The sequence below is a fragment of the Colobus angolensis genome, unplaced genomic scaffold (assembly GCF_000951035.1).
Source record: "Colobus angolensis palliatus isolate OR3802 unplaced genomic scaffold, Cang.pa_1.0 Scaffold366, whole genome shotgun sequence".
NCBI classification, from domain to species: domain Eukaryota; kingdom Metazoa; phylum Chordata; class Mammalia; order Primates; family Cercopithecidae; genus Colobus; species Colobus angolensis.
Window position 1 is genome coordinate 2372356 of NW_012116999.1, and position 24707 is coordinate 2397062.

A 24707-nucleotide genomic window follows, 5' to 3' on the forward strand; every position below is an offset into this window, starting at 1 on the left:
ACCAGACTGATGAACAAGCAGTTCTTATAGAAAGAAGACAGACAACTATATAATTTCTCTATTAAAGTAGCAAGAATTTCCATTTTGACTGGAAGAGGCAAAACAAGGCATGATGGCTTTTATGTTTCTTATGGTATCCCAACATGAAATAGTAATTCATACATACTTGTGGGTGGTTTGCTTGGGAGTGGGCAGATGGGATGTAATTAATGGCAGTAAACTAGTGAAAAAATGGGGTAGATCTATATTACTAAGAAGGATATTTAAAAAGAACAAGTAACAATGTTAAATATGAGCCCATTTACATTTAAAAGACAAACACAAAGAAAATGATACAGAAAGATACTCACCAATACTTAATAGTTTGTTACTTTGAAGTGCATGAGAACCAATACTTGTTACTTCGAAGTGCATAAGATTGAAGAGGATGAGTGGGGACTTTCTTACTCTACGTTTCCAGACTTAATTTTATTTTGTTTTTAATATAAGTATGTACTTCTATCTAGATAGAGCAAATGAGCTGAGTGAAGATGGCTCGATTTCAGCTGAATACACTTAAGAAACTGAAGATAGGCCGGGCGCGGTGGCTCAAGCCTGTAATCCTGGCACTTTGGGAGGCCGAGACGGGCGGATCACGAGGTCAGGAGATCGAGACCATCCTGGCTAACATGGTGAAACCCCGTCTCTACTAAAAATACAAAAAACTAGCCGGGCGAGGTGGCGGGCGCCTGTAGTCCCAGCTACTCAGGAGGCTGAGGCAGGAGAATGGCGTAAACCCGGAAGGCGGAGCTTGCAGTGAGCTGAGTGCAGTGAGCCACTGCACTCCAGCCTGGGTGACAGAGCAAGACTCCGTCTCAAAAAAAAAAAAAAAAAAAAAGAAACTGAAGATAACTATGTAGAATGCAGAATTAAGTCAACACAGAAGGTGAAAGATACTGAAGTGAATATTAGACATTTATTTCTATGAAAGTTTGTTCTAAAATATTTTTAGAAGGTTCGTTAATAATGTTCACGCCTATAATAAAGTCATTTTTATTTATTTATTTTTGAGATGGAGTCTTGCTCTGTCGCCCAGGCTGGAGTTAAGCGGCGAAATCTCGGCTCACTACAACCTCCGCCTCCTGGGCTCAAGCGATTCTTCTACCTCAGCCTCCCGAGTAGCTGGAATTACAGGCATGCACTACCACACCCAGCTAATTTGGGTATTTTTAGTAGACACGGGGTTTCACCATATTGGCCAGGCTGGTCTCAAACTCCTGATCTCAAGTGATCCATCTGCCTCGACCTCCCAAAGTGCTGGGATTACAGGCATGAGCCACCACACCCAGCCTCATTTTTAAAAACTCGGTCCTGATGCCAATCTTAGGAGCGTGAACTGAGATAAAGCAACAAAGTTTTAGGGAAAGCAAAGCATCACAGAATAAAAGCACCTGGCTTTTCAATATAAACACACCCCCCCCACTCTATAAATTCCCAAATCAGATATATATATGCACTATCCTGTACATGCAAATACCCAAGTGCTGGTAAGCATTAGCTCTGTATACATGTATGGACATTTGTAGGTTGTACACACTCAAAAGGTCTGACATTTTTGTATTCTCATGGTTCCCAGTGGGTAATGTTCCCCCTAAATTAGCTAAATAATCTCTCTGTAAGACACACACATTTAAAATGGAACTGTATAACTGTAGGAACTAAGTGGTGGGTACATGAATGTTTACCACATGAGTCTTCAAACTTCTCTCTGTATGAAAAATTTCAGAATACAATGTTGGGGAAAAACTGAACTGGAAGTTTAAAGATCCCTGGTAAAGATCCAAATTTCATCTCAAGCAATGCTATGTACAACTGCTTAGATACAAAAGCTAACACTCCTCTTCCTCAAACAATTCAGATTATGTCACACCTTTGCCTAAAAACTTTCCATTAGTGTTTCGGGTTCAAGTGTGCTGGTGTCTTAAATTTACTTTAAAATACATCAGAAAAGAAAGATGGACAGATGAATGGATCGAGGAATAGATATGTTATAAGAATACTAAGATGTTAACAGCAGATTCTAGGTGGTGGGTAAGTATATGGATGCTTACTGTAAAATTCTGTTAACTTTTCTGTATGTTTGAACATCATAATAAAATGTTGGGAAAAAGTTTCAAATGACTATTCTGTACAATGAAAAGACAAATTATTTGGCATGGCTTGTTCTACCTCTTACAATGTAACTGTAGCCTATCTTTCCAGCATCACCCTCCTCACATCCAACTACTTAAGTCCCAAAGGGTCTCTTGCTTCTATGCCTCTGTATATAGTGTTTCCTCTGAATACACAGCTCTTCATATTTGATGGACTCTTTTATACTCCACTTAAATGTCACTACCACCATGAAGCTTTCTAAACTCCCTCAAGCAGAAAGAAGGGGTTTTTCCTTTGTGCTTTTAGCACAGTTTTTATTATAAAACTTACCACTTTGCTGTAATTAACCCTTTGCAGTTCTGTCTTCATCGCCCCTTAAGCTCTTGGAGGGCAAGGATTTCACTGTATTCATTTTGGTGTCCCCAAAGCTCAGAAAAGAGATAATTCATGTACCTCATTCATACTTATCTTCTAAGTTATCTCCTACTCAGTCTTCTCTATTCCTAATGCTACTTCTCCTTAGTTCAGATATTCCCCCTCAATTACCATAACAGCATCCTAACAGTTCTCCTGGTCTCTAGTCTTGTCTTGCCATCATTAAAATTTTGTCTAAATTGTGTTCCATGTTGTGAAATAAGACATATAAAACTCAAACACTATGTAGTCTATATTTCACTAATAAAATAATCAGGATAAAGGCTTTTCTTTTATAAACTTTTTGGAGGAGAAACTGTATGCTGAAACACAATTTATCTGCTGAGTATTCTCAACTAACAATCAAGTACTTTACCAGGCAGTAGTAGACACTGTCACTTCCCTCAAGAAACTTTCAGATAATGAAAGAAATACATATGAAGACAAACACAATATAATAAATACTGCAATTAGTTGGGAACTGCTAGGGGAGAACAAAGTGAGAAAATGATTCCAGGGGCATTGGGAAAGTTTCAAATACAAAGACACAAAGTATGAAAGGCAGAATACCTGGAAGCATGGCATAATAAGGATGGAAGAAAATAAAGCTGCTTTGGGACCTTTCAGGATGCTGAATGCCTAGCTTCAAAGTTTGAACCTTATCCTTTTTAGTCATTGAGAAGCCAATTAGGGTTTGGGGTGGTTTTTTTCCTACCACAGAGAAATGACAATCAGATCTGTTTAGAGGGCTAACAACACTGAGATTAACTGACTAGAGAGGAAAATGCTAGTAACAGAGAAACCTGTCATTCAGACTATGCTTTTCATTAATTAAGTTAAAAAAAATGATTTAATATCCAGGCAAGCCAGAAGCATCATTCAACTTCTTTTATATAAGTCAACATTCACTCATCTTCTTACCTTGTCTTCATAGCCATTATCTGTGACATAAGTTGGAGGTTTTCCAGGAAAGCGATAAAGAACGAAATCCCGACTACATGAGGAAAACAAAGGTTAAGTGGAAAGACATAATTTGGCATATGTAAGAGATAGTTATAGGAACAACTATTTCTGCTTTTAAATTGCCTACCTTATTCATACAAAGTAATATAAATATCCGGTTTAATGTCTGGCTTTAAAATAATCCAAAAGGGCTAAATGATGTTAATTCAAAGTAGACAGCTAATTGCCCCTAAAGTCCTATGGATTTTTTTTTAATGTATCTTAATTTGGGAGAAGAAGGGGTAAAGACAACGAATTATTAGTTGTATGTATGACTGTGGGGGTGGTGGGGGTGGTGCTCTCCTTTATTTTTTTTGGCAAAAGGCTAGAAAATAGGCATTTCAGCTTTTGCAGACTATATGGTTTATTCAACTTTGCTTTGGTAGCATGAAAGCAGCACAGACAATGCATAAGTGAATGAGCATGACTGTGTTCCAACAAAGCTTTATAGACACTGAAATCTGAATTTTATATAATTTTTCCATCCCATGAAACATTCTTCTTTTGACTTTTCAACCATTTAAAATATTTTAACACTCTCTCTTAGCTTTCTTCATTCTAGATATCAACACATCAAATCTCAAATTTCCCCAGTCCCGAAGAGACCATTAATTGAGATCTTATACACACATGCATGCAAATACCCACTCTCAAAGAAAAGAGGATATAACTTACTTATAAATTAGAGAAAGAGCTCTTATTTCCAGCTGGCCAGCACTTTCCTAAACAAAAATAGTGTATAGAGTTTTAAAAATACATTCTGTAGCTACGAGGTAGTTTCTTCAAGTTCAACAAATTTTTAGCTGCTTAGCACTGTTTTAGATGAAGAATTTGTAGAACACACTATAACCTGTTTTAAGGCTTGGAATACTGTGATAGCTACTTATTAACATAAACTTATCCTGAAAAAGGGATCTAAAGCCCTACTTAGCTATTAAGTAATAAGGACAGTTAATAGGAGAGATTTTAAAAACACAATAAAGATGGAACGAGTATAATAAAAAGGCAGTAGGGATTTAGTAAATGTGTTTTTTAAGTCCAGAACCATGGAATTAACTTTATCACATAAAAATTATTTCTAAATAAAGTATGAATTTATGAATTTTACTCCCACATAAAAGGAAGAAAACTATAAATCAGGGGAATTGTTTAATAACAAAATAATGACCTCTTGGTAAAATTCATTACCACCCTCCTCCCCCATTAAAGTGAAAAGGCTTAAGCTTCTCCCGTTTCCAAGTAGTGTATACTCTTTTGCTAGTCTATGGTTGATGGGATTCTTAACACACAATTATCAATATTCGACATAAACCAATATGTCAATTTTCAGCCTCTAAACTTATGTAAGAACTATTGGATTCAACACAGCTGGCTACTAAATAAAATAGTTGGGGTCTGGCTAAAGTAATACAGCTGAATGAATAAATTTACATTACTATTCCAAATAACTCTGAAAAGATTAAACCCCCATATTTGATCTTACCTTGGGATCTCCCAACCGTTCCAGGTATTTCTCAAAAGATCCCTCCACATACTTCAAAAATAAAACAAACTCGACTTAACCAAATACACAGCATTACTGAAATCTGATTATATTCTACAATATTATCCTGCAATGGGTTTTTTGCTCAGCTCAACAATTATGGTAGTAAGTTTCTACTTTGCACAGCACCTCAAGATTTGCACATACACAAAAGTCATGAGTGGAGAAAAGCTGGAGTATAAAAGTATCTTAGGAATTGGTCCTGGCATATCCACATACCAGTGCATTTCATCAAATGGTATGCTTTTGAGTTTCATTTGAAACGCCAATTTAAGTAATGACAATTTTCAAAAATCAAGCAAGACCAGTATTTCTAAGGATTTCAAATTTGACAAGACATGCATTTACAAAATTAAACTGAGGAACTTTAAAGAGAATTTCATTAGTTTCTAAAAAGACCATGGAACAAGGGATCTTTTTAGGGGTGATGGAAACATTCTATATCTCGACTGTAGTGGTAGTTCCATGATTGCATATTATCTCCAAAACTAAAAACAGTAAACTTAAAATGATAAGTTTTATTGTATGTAAAATATGCCTCAATAAAAATGAAATTAAACTCAGGACTGTAATAGATTTATTTCTAGTTCCATGGATACATATCACTAGACTTTTAAAAAATCATTTAAATTTTCCTTTTAAAAAGTTTTGAGATATAAATGACATACAGGCCGGGTGCGGTGGCACAAGCCTGCATTTCCAGCACTTTGGGAGGTCAAAGTGGGCAGATCATGAGGTCAGGAGATCGAGACCATCCTGGCTAACATTGTGAAACCCCATCTCTACTAAAAATACAAAAAAAATTAGCCGGGCATGGTGGTGGGCACCTGTAGTCCCAGCTACTTGGGAGGCTGAGGCAGGAGAATGGCATGAACCCAGGAGGCAGAGCTTACAGTGAGCCAAAATCATGCCACTGCACTCCACCCTGGGTGACAGAGCAAGACTTCGTCTCAAATAAATAAATAAATAAATGACATACAATAAACTGCCCAACTTAAATAGTACAGATTTTGACTTATGTATACACCTATGAAATCATCATCACAATTGAGATAGTGAATATACCACTTCCATAAGTATCCTTGTGCCCCTCTATAACTCATATATAACCACTGATCTGCTTTCTGTCACTATAGATTGGCTTGTATTTTTTCTAGAGTTTTCTATAAGGGAAATCAAACAGTATAAACTTTGCAAGGGATCTGGTTTCTATCACTCAGTATTGAATTGAGATTCATTTATGTAGTTTTAAAATTTTACACACATCGGCCGGGCGCGGTGGCTCAAGCCTGTAATCCCAGCACTTTGGGAGGCCGAGACGGGCAGATCGCGAGGTCAGGAGATCGAGGCCATCCTGGCTAACACGGTGAAACCCCGTCTCTAATAAAAAATACAAAAAAATAGCCGGGCGAGGTGGCGGGCGCCTGTAGTCCCAGCTACTCGGGAGGCAGAGGCAGGAGAATAGCGTAAACCTGGGAGGCGGAGCTTGCAGTGAGCTGAGATCCGGTCACTGCACTCCAGCCCAGGTGACAGAGCGAGACTCCATCTCAAAAAAATAAAATAAAATAAAATAAAATAAAATAAAATAAAATTTTACACACATCTTTGTTATTCAAAATGTTGTCCACAAACCAATAGCAAACATTACTTCAGAGTTTGTTAAAAATGCAGAAATCTCCACTGAGCGCAGTGGCTCACACTTGTAGTCTCAGCACTTTGGGAGGCCAAGACGGGCAGATCACTTGAGCCCAGGAGTCTGAGACCAGTCTGGGCAACATGGCAAAAACCCCATCGCTACTAAAAACACAAAAAACTTAGCCCAGTGAGGTGGTGTGTGCCTGTAGTCCCAAGTTACTTTGGAGGCTGAGGTGGGAGGATTGCTTCAGCCTGGCAGAGGATGCAGCAAGCTGTGATCCTGCCACTGCACTCCAGCCTGGGCAACAGAGTAAGACCCTGTCTCAAGGTAAGAAAAAAAAGAAATCTCGGGCCACAACTCAGACCTACTGAATCAAAACCTGTAGTTTAACAAGATCTCCAGGTGATTTGTATGCACAGAAACACTTGAGCTGCACTGCTTTACACTGTGGTCTTGCATTTGAAGTAATGTCATGAATAATCCTTTCTCCAGGTGTAGAGAAGACTACAATCAACTTCAAGGTAACAAGCTTTTAAGTCAAGAAGTCTTCACATAGTTTTAAAATTCACTGAAACCAGTTGAGAAAATTAAGAGTAAAACTCGAACAGCAGACAAATACCCACAATAAATAGAAGAAACAAATAGCATTGGAAGGGCCAGAAGTGTTTAAAAAAAAAACAACACACACACACACACACACACACACACACACACACAAAAGGAAGCCTCCAATTTCATTAACAAGAATTCAAATACATGAAGGTGTACAAATGTCTTCTGTAAGTTGTTTTACCTAAAGTTAATCATTAGTGGCAGAGCTCTAATTATACAATTTGTCACATGGAAAGGCTAGATACTTGGACTCATTTGTTCCCTTACAACTAAGTTTTACAAGATTCCTCAAATTGACTGGCTGAAGATTATTGTCCACAGGATTAAGCAAGAAAATAGAGGGGGTTCCCATTTGTACATATTTTAAAATATGCATTTCAAAACATTAACAGAGCCAAACCTTTCATGAACTATTATTAATTGTTCAATAAAACTGTATGGATAATATAAAACAGCAATCAAAATGTAACTTTTTAGGGTCTGGAGTTCTTGGTGTAGGACGAGGTAAGTAGTGGGAAAATGTAGATTATTCTTGATTTTTAATTAACCTTGATTTTTAAACAACCTAATTCTAGCAGAGGGTCCAGAAGCACGTTAGCTACTGGGAAGGGAGCCAGTTGGGAATTAAATATTTGCTATTGAGGAGACTGCATGATATAGTTTAATTTTGGTAGGTGCTCACAATTACTTTCCCACCTGCTACATATTCTACCAGCTCTCCCCTGGGTATGTATTCTACTTACAGACTCAAAAGTTTGTTGATTTTCCCTCATATATGAGACACAAGCCTTCCTGATTTCCAAATGATGGACCTGGCTGCAAAACAACTAAAAAGAAGAGAAAGACCAGCCCACTGTCAGTAATCATTTAAAATAGGCACTTCTAAATCAAGACTATGAACTGGACACTTAAGCCTTCCTTATTCAGAACATATGTAGGAAATTGGGAAATTAAATCATCTTACTCTAAGTTTTTCTTAATATCATCTTCAACGAAATTGGGGTAGGATGACTGTCATGCCCCATCCCCTTTTCTACTCCTTATGTGCACAGCCTGTAATTTTTTTCTTAGGTATTAGAGGAAGCAGGGGATGCTTACAAAGGATCAAGATATATTTCAAAGTTGTCTTTAGCCTCATCTTACCCCTCCTACATTACAAACTAGCATTTAAAAAACAGAAAAGATAGCAAAGGTACAGCAATATAGACTATTAAGCAAAGGCATGCACCAAGCTAAGAAGAGCAAGCAGCTTCTCTCTAGGACCTGATAGGCCTGATGTTCTCACTAGAAAGCAGGGGAATTTTTTTGTTTCTTTTGGCAAACTACAGGACCACCCATGTCTCAAACTCTGCAAACTCAGTACAGGGAAGATATGTTTTCCTTTTACCTGCTCCGAAATAGCCCGAAAGAGGCAAGAGGCATCCTTGGCAGTCAGCTTTCGAAACAGCCCTAAGCTGCCTAAATATTCATCCATTGATGCCTCATTCAAAGACTTCTGGCTGCAGTAGTTTTTCCATCCTTTATGCATTTTGTACAGGGTGGGGGTGAGAGGGAGAGGGAAAAAAGTGTGGCAAGAGGGAAAAAGCAGGGTGCAGGTAGGATGGGTAGCAGTAACAAGGGCTTGCTTATGCAGGTATCCGGAAAGCAGCCCAAAGTCTAGGCCTGAGAAGGCAGTTGAAGTCAGCGCTGCAGAATCTTGGCACTTCCCAGGAGCAGAAGCAATGGACTTGGCTTGCCCAGGACAAGTCAGGACCCTGTGAAAAGAAGAGGAAGAGCCAATCCTCCTAGGAATAGGGAACTCAGACTGAGGAGGAGACGTGGGAGGGAGGGAGAAAGTGCTTAGAGTTACCTCCTTGGGAAAGAGTGGGATTAACCCAATCAGACCAAAGTTGAGAAAAGTATGCATAAGCAGCTGAGCTTTGGGACTAGAAGGAAACTGACTTTGCAGCTTAACTCAGGGCAACTGCTGCACGAGGCTGAAAAGGGACTACATAAGGCTCAGGTGTGTAGGTTGCAGCGTGGTCAACATTACATTGCTTTAAGATCTCTAGCTGAATATTCAACTAGTCTCTCCCCCAAATTCCCTGCTCCTTTCATAGTTTCAGGGAAACATGGAGGGAGGGAATCTTCATGAACCTAGTTAACCTGTGAGCATTTGTATTAATATCTTTTTAATACACACAAAAAAGGAGAAGGAACTTCCCTTAATCTATAGTGGCAGAGGGCACAGTTCAAGCTAAGTATCAAAGCTATTACCTGGATATTCCAGATATAGGGTTGAAGTAATATTCTAATTCTAGAGAATAATCTCTGCCAGGATTACAGAAACTAAATCTTATTGGCCATGCTAGGGAAACCTTATACAATTCTTGACTAACGCCTCCAAAGTATCACATGGCACCAATAAAAAAGAAAAATGCAAAAAAAACGTGTGTTTCTTTAAAAATGGAAATAAAAATTTAAATGGAAGCAGCATGAAAATATCCATAAACTTTCTAATAGACTACATTTGAAATGGTATGGTACAGTATGAGATGAGCTAGACAATGAGAGATGTGTTTCAATGTTTTACTAGCATACTTTTCCAGAAACATAACTGGATTCTGAGAAAAACCAAAGAAAATAGTAAGTGCCAAAGGCAGGCCCAATTGCTTCTATTATTTGTTCCTATTATCTATGCTATCTAGCGTCTTTTATTTTTATTTAAACGCAAAAATCCAATTCCTTTCTTACATTTTTTAAGTATTAAAAAAATAGGTCAAAAGTTGGCTTTAAAGAAGGCACAACATGAAGCTGTTTTCAAAATTGTTTTTTCCTTTTTTTCTTTTTTTTTTTTTTTGTATCTGTGGATCCAGTAGTAATCATGACTGCTCCCTCTAGGAAAAGGAATATTTTATAATTTAGGAATGAAATAATGTTTGACATGGTAAAAAAGTATAAATCTTGACTTCCTTAGCATGCCAATTTGAAATTACCTTAATTTCTTTTTTTTTTTTTTTTTAAATGGTCTCACTCTGTCACCCAGGCTGAAGTGCAAGTGCAGTGGTGTGAATACAGCTGACTGCAGCCTCAACCTCCTGGGCTCAAACAATCCTCCTACCTCAGCCTCCCAAGTAGCTAAGACCACAGGTGCATACCACCACACCCAGTTAATTTTTGTATTTTCTGTAGAGTTGGGGTCTTGCCATATTGCCCAGCTGGTCTCAAACTCCTGGGTTAAAGCTATCCTCCCACCTCAGCTTCACAATGCGCTGGAATTACAGCCATGAGCCACCGTGTCCAGCCACTAATTTCTTTTGTAAAGATACTGTAACCCTGGAGAAGTGATGCCTTTTGCAAAAGTTCTGAAACACTGGGAAGAGAGATTGCCATCTTTCGTTAAGGTCACTAATTCACTGAGAAAAATTAATTAAGGGTTATAATTTGGCCAGGTGTGATGACTCACACCTGTGATCCCAGCCCTTTGGGAGGGCAAGGAGGGCAGATCACGAGGTCAGGAGATCGAGACTATCCTGGCTAACATGGTGAAACCCCATCTCTACTAAAAATACAAAAAATTAGTTGGGCGTGGTGGGCGCCTATAGTCCCAGCTACTCGGGAGGCTGAGGCAGGAGAATGGCGTGAGCCGAGATCGCGCCACTGCACTCCAGCCTGGGCAACAGAGTGAGACTCCATCTCGAAAAAAAGGATAATTTAAAAGTTAATTTGTTTCCAGCATACTGTACTTGTAGAGAAAAACACAAATGCTTCACATCTGCTTTTTAAACTAAAAATAAGTATGATATATAAAACAATGCAATCTAAATGCTTCATTTTGAGGAAGGGAATGGGAGAAGGGAAAATCAGGAGAGGGAGGGAGAGAATCAGAAAAGTAATAGAAAACTGAAAAAAAGAAAAACACAAGTAGGGACAGGAAGACAAAAGGAGACAGAGCAAAAGAAAAAACACACAGGGAAGCACACAGAAGTAGATCCACATAAATATGGTCCATCGATTTTTGATAAAGGTGCAAAATCAGTTCAGTAGAAAAAAGATAGCATTTTCATCAAGTGGTGCCAGAACAACTGACCATCCACATGCAAAAAAAGGATCCTCAACCTATATCTCACATCTTGTACTATAATTAACTTTAAGTGGCATAAATGTAAAATAAAACTTCAAAATTTTTAAAAATAAAATATAGGAGAAAATGTTTAAGATCCTGAGTTAGGTAGTGAGTTCTCAGATACATAACAGGAAAAAAAATTAACTCGATTTTATCAAAATTTAAAACTTTTGCTCTGCAAATGACATTGTTAGGAGAATGAAAACACAAGCCAAGACTGGGAGAAAATATTTTTACATCACGTATCTAACCAGAAAAGCTTTGTACTAAAATATGTAAAGAACTCTGAAAAGTCAACAATAAAAAAATCCAATTTCTTAAATAGACAAAAGATTTGAATACACATTTCACCAAAGATACAAGAATGGCTAATGAGCACATAAAAAAATATTCGAAATCATTAATCGTTAGGAAAATGGAAATTAGAATCACAGTAAGACATCATTACATACCCACCAGGATAGCTATAATAAATAATACAAACAATAACTAGCATTAACAAGGATTGGAGCAACTGGTCCTAAGAAGATGGAAGCAAAAACTGTATGATTCCAAAAGGAATATGATTCCATTTATAAGAAATATGCCAAAAGGGTAAATCTAGAGACAGAAAGCAGATGAAGTAGTTGCCCAGGGCTGGAGTGAAAATAGGCACTGACTACAAATAAGCACAAATAATCTTTCTGGAATAACAAAAATCTACTAAAACTATTTTGTGGTGATATGTGTACAATTCTGTATATTCACTAAAAACTAAATTGTACTCTTAAAACTGGTAAATTTAACGGCTTTCAGGTATGTCACATACCATATAATTCACTCACCTAAAGCATACAATTCGATGGTTTGTTGTATAGAGTTGTGCATCCATCACCATAATCAACTTTAGAGCATTCTCTTTATCACAAAATGAAACTCTGCATCCTGTAGCTGTCAACTTCTAATCCCTCTATCCCCACCAACCCCAGACAACCACTAATCTACTTCCTGAATCTACAGATTTCACTATTCTGAACATTTCAAATAAATGGGATCATAAAATATGTGGTCTTATGTGACTCGCTTCTTTTACTTAGCATAAGGTTTTCAAAGTCCACCCATGTTGTAGCATGGTGCATCACTACATAGTTCAATCCACTGTATAAAACAAAATTTGTTCATCCATTCGTTAGTTGATAGAAATTTGGGTTGTTTCCACTTTTGGGCTATTATGAATAGTATTTCCATAAATATTCACATGCAACTTTTTGTTTTGACTTATGTTTTCAATTATTTTAGGCATAATACCTATGAGTGGAGTTACTGGATCATATGGTAACTCTATTTAACCTAATGTTAGGAACTGTCAAACTGTTTTTCAGAGCAACTGCACCATTTTACATTCTTACCAATAGTGGATGAGGGTTCAATTTTTCTCTAGATCCTTATCAACACTTGTTATTTTCCAGCTTTTGATTATAGTCAACCTGGTGGGTGTGAAGTGGTATCTCACTGTGGTTTTGATTTGCATTTCCCCAGTGGCTAATGATACTGAGCATCTTTTCATCTGCTTATTGACCATTTGTATATCTTTAATGAGATACCACTACATACATCTTAGAATAACTAAAATAATTTTTTTAACTGACAATACCAAGTATTGAAAAGGATATAAAACAACTGGAACTCTCTCATATATTGCTAGTGGGAATGTAAAATAGTACAACCACTGTGGAAAATAGTTTAGCAGTTTCTTATAAAATTGAACAGAGTTACCATATGATCAAGCAATCCCACTTCTAGGTATCTACATAAGAGAAATAGTAACACAAAAACCTCTATGTGAATGTTCATAGTAGCTTTATCCATAATCATGAACTCTCAAAACTGGAAACAATCTAAACATTTCTCAGCTGGTGAATGGACAAAAACTGTGGTACATTCAAACAAAAGAATACTTCCTAGGAATAGAAAATAATGAAATAATGATACATAAAAGAACATGTATCTCAAATGTAACATGTGAACCGAAAAAAGACAAGATTCAAAAGGCTACACACTGTATGCCTGCATTTATATGACATATTGAAAAAGGCCAAAGGATAGGAAGGTAAAACAGATTAGATTTTGTCAGTAGTTGGGGTTGAAGAGCTGACTACCAAGAGAAAGGATAAATGGGGGCACTGGAATTGTTCTGCATCTCGACTGTGGCAGTGGTTACATGATTATGCGTTTGTCAAAATTATAGAACTATATAAGAAAACAGGCTAATTTTACTGTATTTAAATTTAACAGTTAAGTAAAACAAAAAAGCAGAAGAAATAGAGTTGAGGAGTTCACAGAACAGTCAACAATATTGGAAAGAAAAAATAAGAAAATTAGATTATCAATCTAGGAAAGCCAACATCTAACCAGCAGGAAGCCCAAAATGAGATGAAGCAGAGGGAAAGAAATGATAATGGTGATGATGATGATGATGACTATGACAATATAAAAAAATTCTAGCATTGTAGAACATGAGTATCCATATTGAAATTGAAAGGGCTCATGAAGTAGTCACAACAATGAAAGCAAAAAAGATCATCATCCCTGGACATAACAATAAAGTTTCTGAAGTCAGGGGAAAAAGAGAAGATCCTAAAGCTTTCAGAGAAGAAAAACAGTTTATACACAAAAGAACACAAATAAGAACACAATATACTTCTCAAAAAACTGGGATTCGGAAAACAATGAAGCTCCAGATTATAGGGGAAGTTATTTCCAACCTTTATTTCTATAGCAAACTGTCAGATAAAAGAGTAAAACAAGGTGTTTTCAGAAAAAAAAAAAAAAAGATTTAAAAAAGTTGCCACCCTTTCTCAGAAAGCTACTGAAGATATGTGAAACCAAAATAAAGAATTTTCTTTTAAAGTCTGGGGGTGGCAGGGAGCAATCTTGGAAATAGGAGATTCAACACAAGAGAAAAGCAAAGAGAAATTACAGGATAAGGATGAAGGGGAAATCACAGGAAGACAGACACTCAGTAGGACTAGAAAATAAGCATTTCCAAAAATAGGACGGAGAACTCCAGTGTGGATATCTCGAAAAAGATAATAAAGGTTTAGATAACTCGATGTGTTTGAATATAATGAGAGATGTACACTTCTGTTGGAAAATTTGGGATGTTACTATCAAAAACTGGGAAAATGAGAAAATAACAAAATGAGATAAAATGAAGTTTTACAGGAAAGGAAACAAATCATTGAACACTACATGGCTCAGATGTGAATAATACTGTATTGTAGTTAAGCAGTCATGGCAATATCAACATTGAAAATGAATCTCACAGAACTGATAAAACTAAATTAGGAGGATGGGAAGGGAAATGGGGAAGAGAAAAAAGAAAAAGTCTGCTCTTTGGGACCTCATTACCCCTTTTTCAACAATGGACAGATAACCTAGACAGAAAATCAATAAGGAAACATCAGACTTGAATTATACTTTACAACAGATGGACCTAACAGACATATACAGAATATTCAATCCAATAGCAACAGAATACACATTCTTGCTATGCAGACATGGACCATTCTCCAGGAGAGATCATATTGTTACGCTAAAAAACAAGTCTTAACAAATTTAAGGGAACTGAAATCATATCAAGTACCTTTCCAGATCACAATGGCATGAAACTAGAAATCAGTAACAGAAAGAATCTTGAAAAATACACAAATATGTGGGAATTAGACAAAATGCTTCTGAACAAGTCAATGTGTCACAGAATAAATCAAAAAGGAAATAAAAAAAAACCCGAGACAAATGAAAATGGAAAACAATAAACAAAAACTTACAGGATGCAGCAAAAACAGTTCTAAGAGGGAAATTTATAGTGGTAAATGCCTACACTAAAAAGGAAGAAAGATCTCAAATAATCTAATTATACTTCAAGGAACTAGAAAAAGAAGAACAGCCTAAAGTTAGCAGAAAGAAGGAAACAAAGATCAGAGCATAAATAAATGAAAGAGACTAGAAAAACAATAGAAAAATAATAAACGAAACTAGAAGTTAGTTTCTTGAAAAGATAAATAAAATTGACCTACCCTTAGCTAGACTAGGACAAAAAGACTCAAATCAGAAATGAAATAGGAGACATTACAACTGATATCACAGAAATACAAAGGATCACAAGAAACTACTATAAACAATTATACGCCAACAAATTGGATAGTCTAGAAGAAATGGATGAGTTCCTAGACACATACAACCTACCAAGACTAAATCATGAAGAAATAGAAAATCTGAACAGACCAATAATGAGGAAGGAGATTGAATCAGTAATAAAAGTCTCCCACCAAAGTCTAAGACCCGATGGCTTCAGTGCTGAATTCTACCAAACATTTAAAGAAGAACCAGTACCAATCCTTCTTAAGCTCTTTCAAAAATCTGAAAAAGAAGGAATATTTCTAAACTCATTTTACAAGACCAGCATTACCCTGATACCAAAGCCAGACAAGGACACCACAAAAATATAAATTTACAGACCAATATCCCTGATGAACATAAACACAAAAGTCCTCAACAAAACCCTAGCAGGCTAAATTCAACAACACATTAAAAGACTCACTCCCCATGATCAAGTGGGATCTATCCCTGGGCTGCAAGGAGGGTTCAAGATATACAAATCAATAAATGTGATACACCACATTAACAGAATGAATAAAAATCATGATCGTTTAAATAGAGGCAGAGAAAGCATCTGACAAGATTCAACACCCCTTCATAATGAAAAAAACAAACAAACAAACAAACAAAAAACTCTTGGCCGGGCACGGTGGTTCACACCTGTAATCCCAGCACTTTGGGAGGCCAAGGTGGGCGGATCACGAGGTCAGGAGTTCGAGACCAGCCTGGCCAACATGGTGAAACCGCATCTCTACTAAAAAAAAAAAAAAAAAAAATACAAAAATTAGCTGGGCATGGTGGCGGGCGCCTGTAATCCCAACTACTCAGGAGGCTGAGGCAGGTTAATCGTTGGAACTTGGGAGGCGGAGACTGCAGTGAGCTGGGATCGCACCATTGCACTCCAGCCTGGGTGACAGGATGAGACTCCGTCTCAAACAAACAAAAACCCTCTCAACAGATTAGGTATACAGGAAATGTATCTCAGTATAATAAACACCACATATGATAAACCCATAGCTATGATCATTTTTAAGGGTGAAAAATCAAAAGCTTTTCCTCTGAGATCAGGGACAAGACAAGGATGCCCCCTCTCACCACTTTTATTCAACAAATTGTAGCCAGAGCAATTAGGCAAGAGAAAGAAAACACATCCTACTAGAAAAGGAAGAACTGAAATTATCTTTATTTGCTGATAACATGCTCTTGTATATAGAAAAACCTAAAGACTACACAAAAAAAAAATGGTTAGAACTGATAAAAAAAAAAAAAAAGAGTAAAGTTGAAGGATACAAAATCAACATACAAAAAATCAGTAGTGTTTCTATGTTATCCAAAGAGAAAATCAAGACAACAATCCCATTTACAATAGCAACAAATACGTAGGTATAAATGTAACCAATGAGGTAAAAGACTGATATAACACTGAAAACTATAAAACACTCATGAAAATAACTGAAAAAAAAAACCCACAAATAAATGGAACAATATCCCATGTTTATAGATTGGAAGAATATTGTGAAAATGTCCACACTACCAGTGATCCACAGATTCAATGCAATCTCTATCAAAATTCCAATGACATTTTTGCAGAAATAGAAAAAACAATCCTTAAATTTATATAGAACCACAGAAGATCCCAAATGGACAAAATAATCTTCAGTAAAAAGAACAAAGCTAGCAGCATCTCACTCCCTGGCTTCGAATCATATATAAAGTGAGTATAATCAAAACAGCATCATGCTGGTATAAAAACAGACACATCGAAAAAAGGAACAGGATAGAAAGCCCAGAAAAAACCTACACATTTATGGTCAATTTTCAACAAACGCATTAAGAATAATGCACAATGGGGAAAGGACAGTCTCGTCAATAAATGGTGTTAGGAAAACTGACTATCCATGTGCAGAAGAATGAAGTTGGATCCTTTACATCATATTAAAAAATCAACTCAAAATGGATTGAAAACTTAAATATAAAACCTGAACCTGCAAAACTACTAGAAGAAAACATAGGGGAAAAGCTCCACAGTTCTTCGGGCAATGATTCTTTGAATATGACCCTGTAAGCACAGGTAACAAAAGCAAAAATAGACAAATGGTATGGCACCAAACTAAAAAGCTGCTGCACAGCAAAGGAAACTATTAACAAAGTGACGAGACAACCCACAGAAATTGAGAAAATATCTGCAGACTATACATATAATAATGGGTTAATATCCAAAATATGTAAAGAAATCAAATAACTCAAAAAAAAAAAAAAAACACCCTGTAAGGAAATCAAACAAATCAACAAGGCAAGAAAACAAGTAACCCAATTTAAAAATGGGCAAAGGAACTAAATGAACATTTCTCAAAAGACAATAGAAAAATGGCAAACAAATACAGGAAGAAAACGCTCAGCATCACTATCATTAGAGAAATGCAAATCAAAACAATGAGATTATCACCTTACAACTATTAGAATGGCTTTTATTTAAAATGATGAAAGATAAGTGTTGGCAAGGATGCAGAGAAAAGGAAACTGTTGTACATTGTTGGTGGGAATGTAAATTAGTACAGCCATTATAGAAAACAGTATGGAAGTTCCTCAAAACATTAAATAGAACTACCATATGATCTAGTAATACTACTTCTGGATATATATCCCAAGGAAATAAAATCAGTATGTCAGGGGATACCTGCACTCCCATGTTCACTGCAGAATTATTCACAGTATCCAAGATAAGGAAACAACCTAAGTGTCCATCAGTGGATGAATGGATAAAGAAAATGTGGTACATATACAAAATGGAATGCTATTCAGTGTTTACAAAAAGGAAATTCTGTCATTTGTGACAACACACATGAACCTAGAGGACATTATATGCTAAGTGAAATAAGCCAGTCACAGAAAGACAAAGAGGGCAAGATTTACATACGGAATCTAAATAAGCTGAACTCATAGAAGTAGAGAGTTAGAATGATGGTTACCAGAAGCTGGGGGGTGAGTGGGAAAAGAGAAAATGGGGGTTGTTGATCAAAGGGTACAAACTTCAGATAGAAGACAAGTTCTGGGATATTTTGTACAGCCAAGTCGCTATGGTCAATAATATATTGTGTACTTCAAAATAAGAATTTCAAATGTCTCACCATAAAAAATGATAGGTAAGTGAGGTGGATATGTTAATTAGCTTGACATAATCATTCCACATTGTACACAAATAGCATAACATTACATTGTACCCTATAAATGTATATACAATCGTGACTAGTAAATTAAAAACATTAATTTTTGAAAGTCTCTTCCATATAGGAAGCCTAAACTGATATTCAAATTTAAAAATCAAAACAAAACCAGTTTAAGCATATTATTTATAAAACATAAAGTAATATGGTCACCTGTAAGAAGCAAGTAACAGAGACGGGAAGGAGTAAGACATACAACTGCTGTTCCTTGTTGTAAGCCTTGCAGAATTAATTAACATTTTTTAACTATTCACATGTATTACCTTAATTTTAAAAAGTAAATTTAAACATTTTATCATTAGTGAGCAAGAAACAAAAGCATCATAAACTGGGAAAACAAGTAATTGGAATTTTACAGCTCCAAAGGACCTCTTATTTTACAGATGAAGAAACAGGTCTGAAATAGTTTTAAGACCTACCTAAGTTTTCACATCCAATCAGTAACAGTACTGAAACTAAAACTATATAAAATCCCCTGATGTTTGCACAATTGCCATAAAGAGGAATTACATACCAAGACAGAAAATACATGAACAAAGGCCCAGAAGTGGTAAAGCAGAGGTTCCATTCTGCAGATTAGTAGAATAGGATATTTTAAAAGAGACCTGTGGGTCGATGCTAGACTTTGTCTCGCATATAATAAAAAGCCACTTCAAGGTGTTTAATACTGCCCTTTGAAATATCGTACTTGAAATCCCAATTGGCAACCACAGCAAACTACTTTAGTCCTGTAAACCTCCAGAACAGTGGTTCTCAAGTGGAGGGCTTGTTAAAAGACTGCCTCTTGCCCAGGGGATTCTGAGGCAGGTCTGGGATGAATCACAAGAATTTGCATTTCTAACAAGTTCCCAGGTGGTAATGATGATGCTGGTCCAGGGAATACACTTTGAAAACCACTGCTCTAGAATAATGTATTACTAAAAAGAGAATTTCAAGGCCAAAATTTCAACAAACTTTGCATATTATAATGCTATCCTTGAGATTCACAGTGCCCATTAGCAACAATAAAGGTCCTAAGGAATGCTTACAGTAAATGCTTCACATTTTTGACCTAGCCCTTACCAAACACCTTTTTCCCTCCATAGATCACCTATCAATGTTTCAAAGTTTGAGAAACACTGCTCTAGAAATTTTTGTGACTTAAACCTAACGTTGTTAGAATAATACATAAGATACTGTATAATCAGTGTTTAGAACATTCGTGCTTAAATATGGATTGCTGTTAGCTGCTACCTGACAAAACATTCACCAAGTAATCATTTTTTGGTCCAAGAAAAAAAAAAAAAAAAGATAAGAACCAGAGCAATTTCACTGAAATTCTACTGGAAATGAAAGTTCTAATATGTGTCCATATCCTGTTTCTCCATCCCTAATGGAATTATTCCCTTTGACATCTAAGTATAACGGAAAGAAAATGATTGTCTTAAAAAGGACGTTTTAAGCACTGTACCTCTGGGTAAAAATTAAAATAAATTGAAAAAATATTAAAGTAGCTTTAAATAACATAGTTTACCTGTCATGAAATTGATGGGCTTTAATTTTATGACTACTTTTTATACTGAAATTTAGCTAGAATATGTAATTTGTCCTTTTAATTGCTATATTTATTTCTTCACTGATCAAAAGAGGAAACTGTAGTGTGACATATAAATACTAATGATTTTAATTCTAAAATAACACTTCACGTTTCAACCAATTAAATGAGGTGTATGTCTGGAATTATTTTTTTAAAGCATACATTACCTGTGACACACAAGGTATAATTGTAAATGTGTATGACAAAATCCTATGAGTTATTAGTTTCTGAGAGGCAATATGGTATCATGAAAAGAATATTATGAACTTGGCTGTACCACTTTAAGTCTCAGTTTCCTCATGTGTAAAATAAAGTAGATGGGCTGCATAATCTCTAGCACTCTTCCAAATGTAGGGAATTACTCTGTGATTCAACAGTGGATAACAGACTTTAAGTGGTAAAATTTGTAATCAATATTAAAATATTGATAACACTTTCCTTTAAGTGATCAAATTTGTGATCAATATTAAAAAAAACTTTTGGGGTATTAGCCAATTATCTTGGCAAAAAGTGGGGATGACTGGCCCACATAAAAATGAATAAATCTGACATTACCACATAAACAGACCTAGATTTTTAAAGATAACAAACCCATGTATTAACACATAACAACTTGTAACAGAACCTACTGAAAAGCCAGTATGTTAAAAATTAGCCGTAAATAACTTACTTCAATTATTTTTAGTACCAAATAACATGAAGCCAATTAAGGGAAATAACTCTACAGAACCTCTTTTTAGGGTCTTTCATTACTGAAAATATAATGGTGATGTTTTTTAAAAGTGTATTTTAACAGCACCCTGGAACTACAGCCTATCAACTTTTCAGGGTGAACATTCAAGCAGAATTAGTAAAGAAAGATTTATGAAGGAAGGGAACACAATGGTTCTAAAACAAAGCGTGGCCTGGCAGCCCTGTTCAACCTCCTCCTCAAGTTTTAGGAAGGAGAAAATAAAGGCAAGATAAAGAATGGATTTCCCGAAGAAGTGATCCTTGTTTGGAAATGCAAAATAAAATATTACCAAGAACCACTTGCTTTCATTTTCTTCTCCTCCCCATTTCCACCTGATAGCATGACAATACAGATTTTTTTACAAAAGGAAAATACTACTTTGCTTTAAAATATATCACACTGGCACAGAAATACTGAGGGATTTTTTTGAGACGGAGTTTCGCTCTTGTTGCCCATGCTGGAGTGCAATGGCGCAATCTCGGCTCACTGCAACCTCTGCCTCCCAGGTTCAAGCAATTCTCCTGCCTCAGCCTCCTGAGTATCTGGGATTACAGGCATGTGCCACCACGCCTGGCTAATTTTGTATTTTTAGTAGAGACGGGTTTCTCCATGTTGGTCAGGCTGGTCTCGAGCTCCCGATCTCAGCTGATCTGCCCCGCGCTGGCCTCCCAAAATGCTAGGACTGTACAAGCATAAGCCCCCACACCCAGCGGAGGGTTGTTTTTTGACTTAAGATACCTGCAGTGTCTGATCACTCTAGAGACAGGATTAGGGGAAGGAGGGAAAAAATCCAGAACATTTGAAGCACTGGAAAGACCCATTCACTTAAACTTCTAAATAAACTTAAATTATCTAACTATAACCCCAATTAGAAACTGAGTATGAGTTTAAATATGAAATTCAATGAAAAATCTGCTTTCTGAATCATTTAGGACTGTACTTTGCGAATTCCAAAAATAAATCTTAGTCCTACTTCTCAAAACAAAAACTAACCAAGAGAAAATGTGTTATTTCAACAGCATTTTTAATTTTTAAAACATGCCACACAACTAGGTTTACGTCTTAGAAATCACCTAAGAAGTTAGTTTTATTAATTCACAAACAGGAAAACTGAGATCCAGAAAACTACTAATTTAGGCTAGGGACTTAGGAATGTTTTTCACTACTAAATTTGGGGAGTGTCATTATCCACTCACTTCACACTGGCAGTGGAGAATTGACCAGTATGTAATGCTGCACAAAAGGAGAAATGATCAATCAAAAAGATGTACTATAGGCGTCTCACAGACATCATTCCAACAGTGACTATCAGGGTCCTGCAAACAAGTACTTGAGAAGCACACTTAACCGTGAGTAAATACAGTATTATATTGCCTTACTGGATTTCTTCACCAGTCTATTGTAGGATATTCTAAAATAATTACTACAAATAAAAAATTCCATGTAGTCCTTGTTATCTATTAGAAAAGGCACTACATAAGACATTATGGGTTACAGGTACTGAGTTAATAGCATAAGAATATTAAGGTTAGTTTCAAAAATGTATTGCCTGGTATGCTTTAAACTTAACAAAAAAAGTATTGAATTTGTGTTATATTATAACTGGGAATTACTAAATTTAAACGTAATTAATCAAAAGGGTTTAATTACAAAGGAGTCTAGGAGTTAACACCAAAATAGTAATGAACAATGACCAAGAAATGAAGTTAAAGAAGTTGACCTCAGCCTAGGGATTCTTAACCTGGGGCCACAAGGTCCTGCAAACTTCCTGAAAGTCAGTGCAAAATCATGTATATATAGAAGAAGAAAAGCCATAGTTTTAAGAAAAGTCAGTTTTAAATTAAAGAGTTCCATGGCTGAAATAAGCTTAAGAACCACCGCCTCAGAGAACAGGACTGCAGCCATCAAATAAAATCATGTTCAAAGCTATGATACAAGTGTCAATCAAAATAAGTAATTTTGGCCATGATATGGCAAAAAATTTATAAGACAATGAAGATCTAGAAATACCAGCATAGATAGTATATAATGGTATTAAAAGCCTGTCAAAATATTTTTCAAGACTGAGTATCAACATTAAGACGCATGTATTCTGGCCGGGCAAGGTGCCTCATGCCTATAATCCCAGCACTTTGGGAGGCTGAGGTGGGTGGATCGCTTGAGGTCAGGAGTTCAAGACCAGCCTGGCCAACATGGCAAAACCCCATCTCTACTAAAAATACAAAAATTAGCCGGATTGGTGGCAGGTACCTGCAATCCCAGCTACTCAGGAGGGTGAAATGCTTGAACCTGGGAAGTGGAGGTTGCAGTAAGCTGAGATAACGCCACTGCACTCTGGCCTGGGCAACAGAGCGAGACTCCGTCTCAAAAAAAATAAAAAATAAAAAATAAAAAAAATTAAAAAATAGCAGCATGTATTCTACATTCCTGTTTGAACCTAGCCAGATTTGTCTACCTTTTGTTTAGCTGCCTACAAGAAAAAAAAAAAAAGAATTAAAAACTATACAATAAATACAACATTAACGTAGGGAATTAGCCATTAGCCATTTAATAAGTAATTAAATATCATTTGACGACTGGGCGCAGTGGCTCACGCCTGTAATCCCAGCACTTTGGGAGGCTGAGGCGGGCACGTCACTTGAGCCCAGGAGTTCAAGACCAGTCTGGGCAACATGGCAAAACCCCATCTCTACAAAAAATAAGCCAGGTGTAGTGGCCCATGCCTGTGGTTCTAGCTACTCCAGAGGCTGAGGTGGGAGGGTCACTTGACCAGGGGAGGCAGAAAAGCTGCCATTGCACTCCAGCCTGGGTGACAGAGTGAGAGATCCTATCTCAAAGAAAAAAAAAATCATTTGGTAATATCCTAAACCTCTCTCTATGTAAGTTTTTACTAGAAAACACTATAGTTACTGCTTTTTATATACCTAATTTTTAACATCATGTTTTGCCACAAATCCCCAACAGGTACCATTATTTGACAGACCCTTAAATACCATTGAGATATTGCATAGAATCAGCACTGTTATATTTGGGATGCTATTCTTATATGTGCTTGATCCTACAAACTTACCATACAATATGATGGTCACATCTTCTGAACAAGAGACTTACTAGATACTTTGCTGTCAAATCAAAGTCAGTATGAAATAAATGTGTGCAAGATGACAGTGTTTCCTAGAACAATACCTAATCCTAATCAAGGTAATCAAAAAAGAGTACTAAGTTACAGAAGTGAATTCATCATTTATGGAAAGCCTACTGTGTTTCAGGCAAAGAACTCAAAAATGAGTAAGACATAGGTCCTCCAGAGCACGAATCATGTCTTGGATCCTGCCGATACAAAAGGTAGATTCTCATTATGCATTTATATTAAAAGACTCAATGATGAATACATGAGCTTGAGGTACTTAGGAAATAAAGCTGTGAGTACCTAGAAACCAATTAGATATAAGGGGTTGGAGACAGAGTTAAAGGCTAGAAGAATGACTAAATGATGATACTATTAATAAAGATAAGCACCTCAGAAGAATGAAAAGAAATATTATTTCAGTTTGGGGCACACATTGAGTTTGAGGTGCTTACAGAATTA

The 24707-nt window shown here is 36.4% G+C and overlaps 1 protein-coding gene across 4 annotated transcripts in view; it reads right to left on the reverse strand.

Annotated features, from left to right (window-relative positions):
* ALG13 (ALG13, UDP-N-acetylglucosaminyltransferase subunit) overlaps nucleotides 1-24707 on the reverse strand; it is an 88514-nt gene that overhangs the window by 53159 nt on the left and 10648 nt on the right. For all 4 annotated transcript variants that reach the window (XM_011953536.1, XM_011953535.1, XM_011953534.1 and 1 more), the window contains exons 4-8: nucleotides 8728-9094; nucleotides 8084-8167; nucleotides 5033-5083; nucleotides 4225-4271; nucleotides 3469-3541 (exon numbers count right to left, since the gene is read on the reverse strand). In XM_011953536.1, the coding sequence (XP_011808926.1) occupies nucleotides 3469-3541; nucleotides 4225-4271; nucleotides 5033-5083; nucleotides 8084-8167; nucleotides 8728-9094 (622 nt within the window). The remainder of the gene's footprint in view (nucleotides 1-3468; nucleotides 3542-4224; nucleotides 4272-5032; nucleotides 5084-8083; nucleotides 8168-8727; nucleotides 9095-24707) is intronic.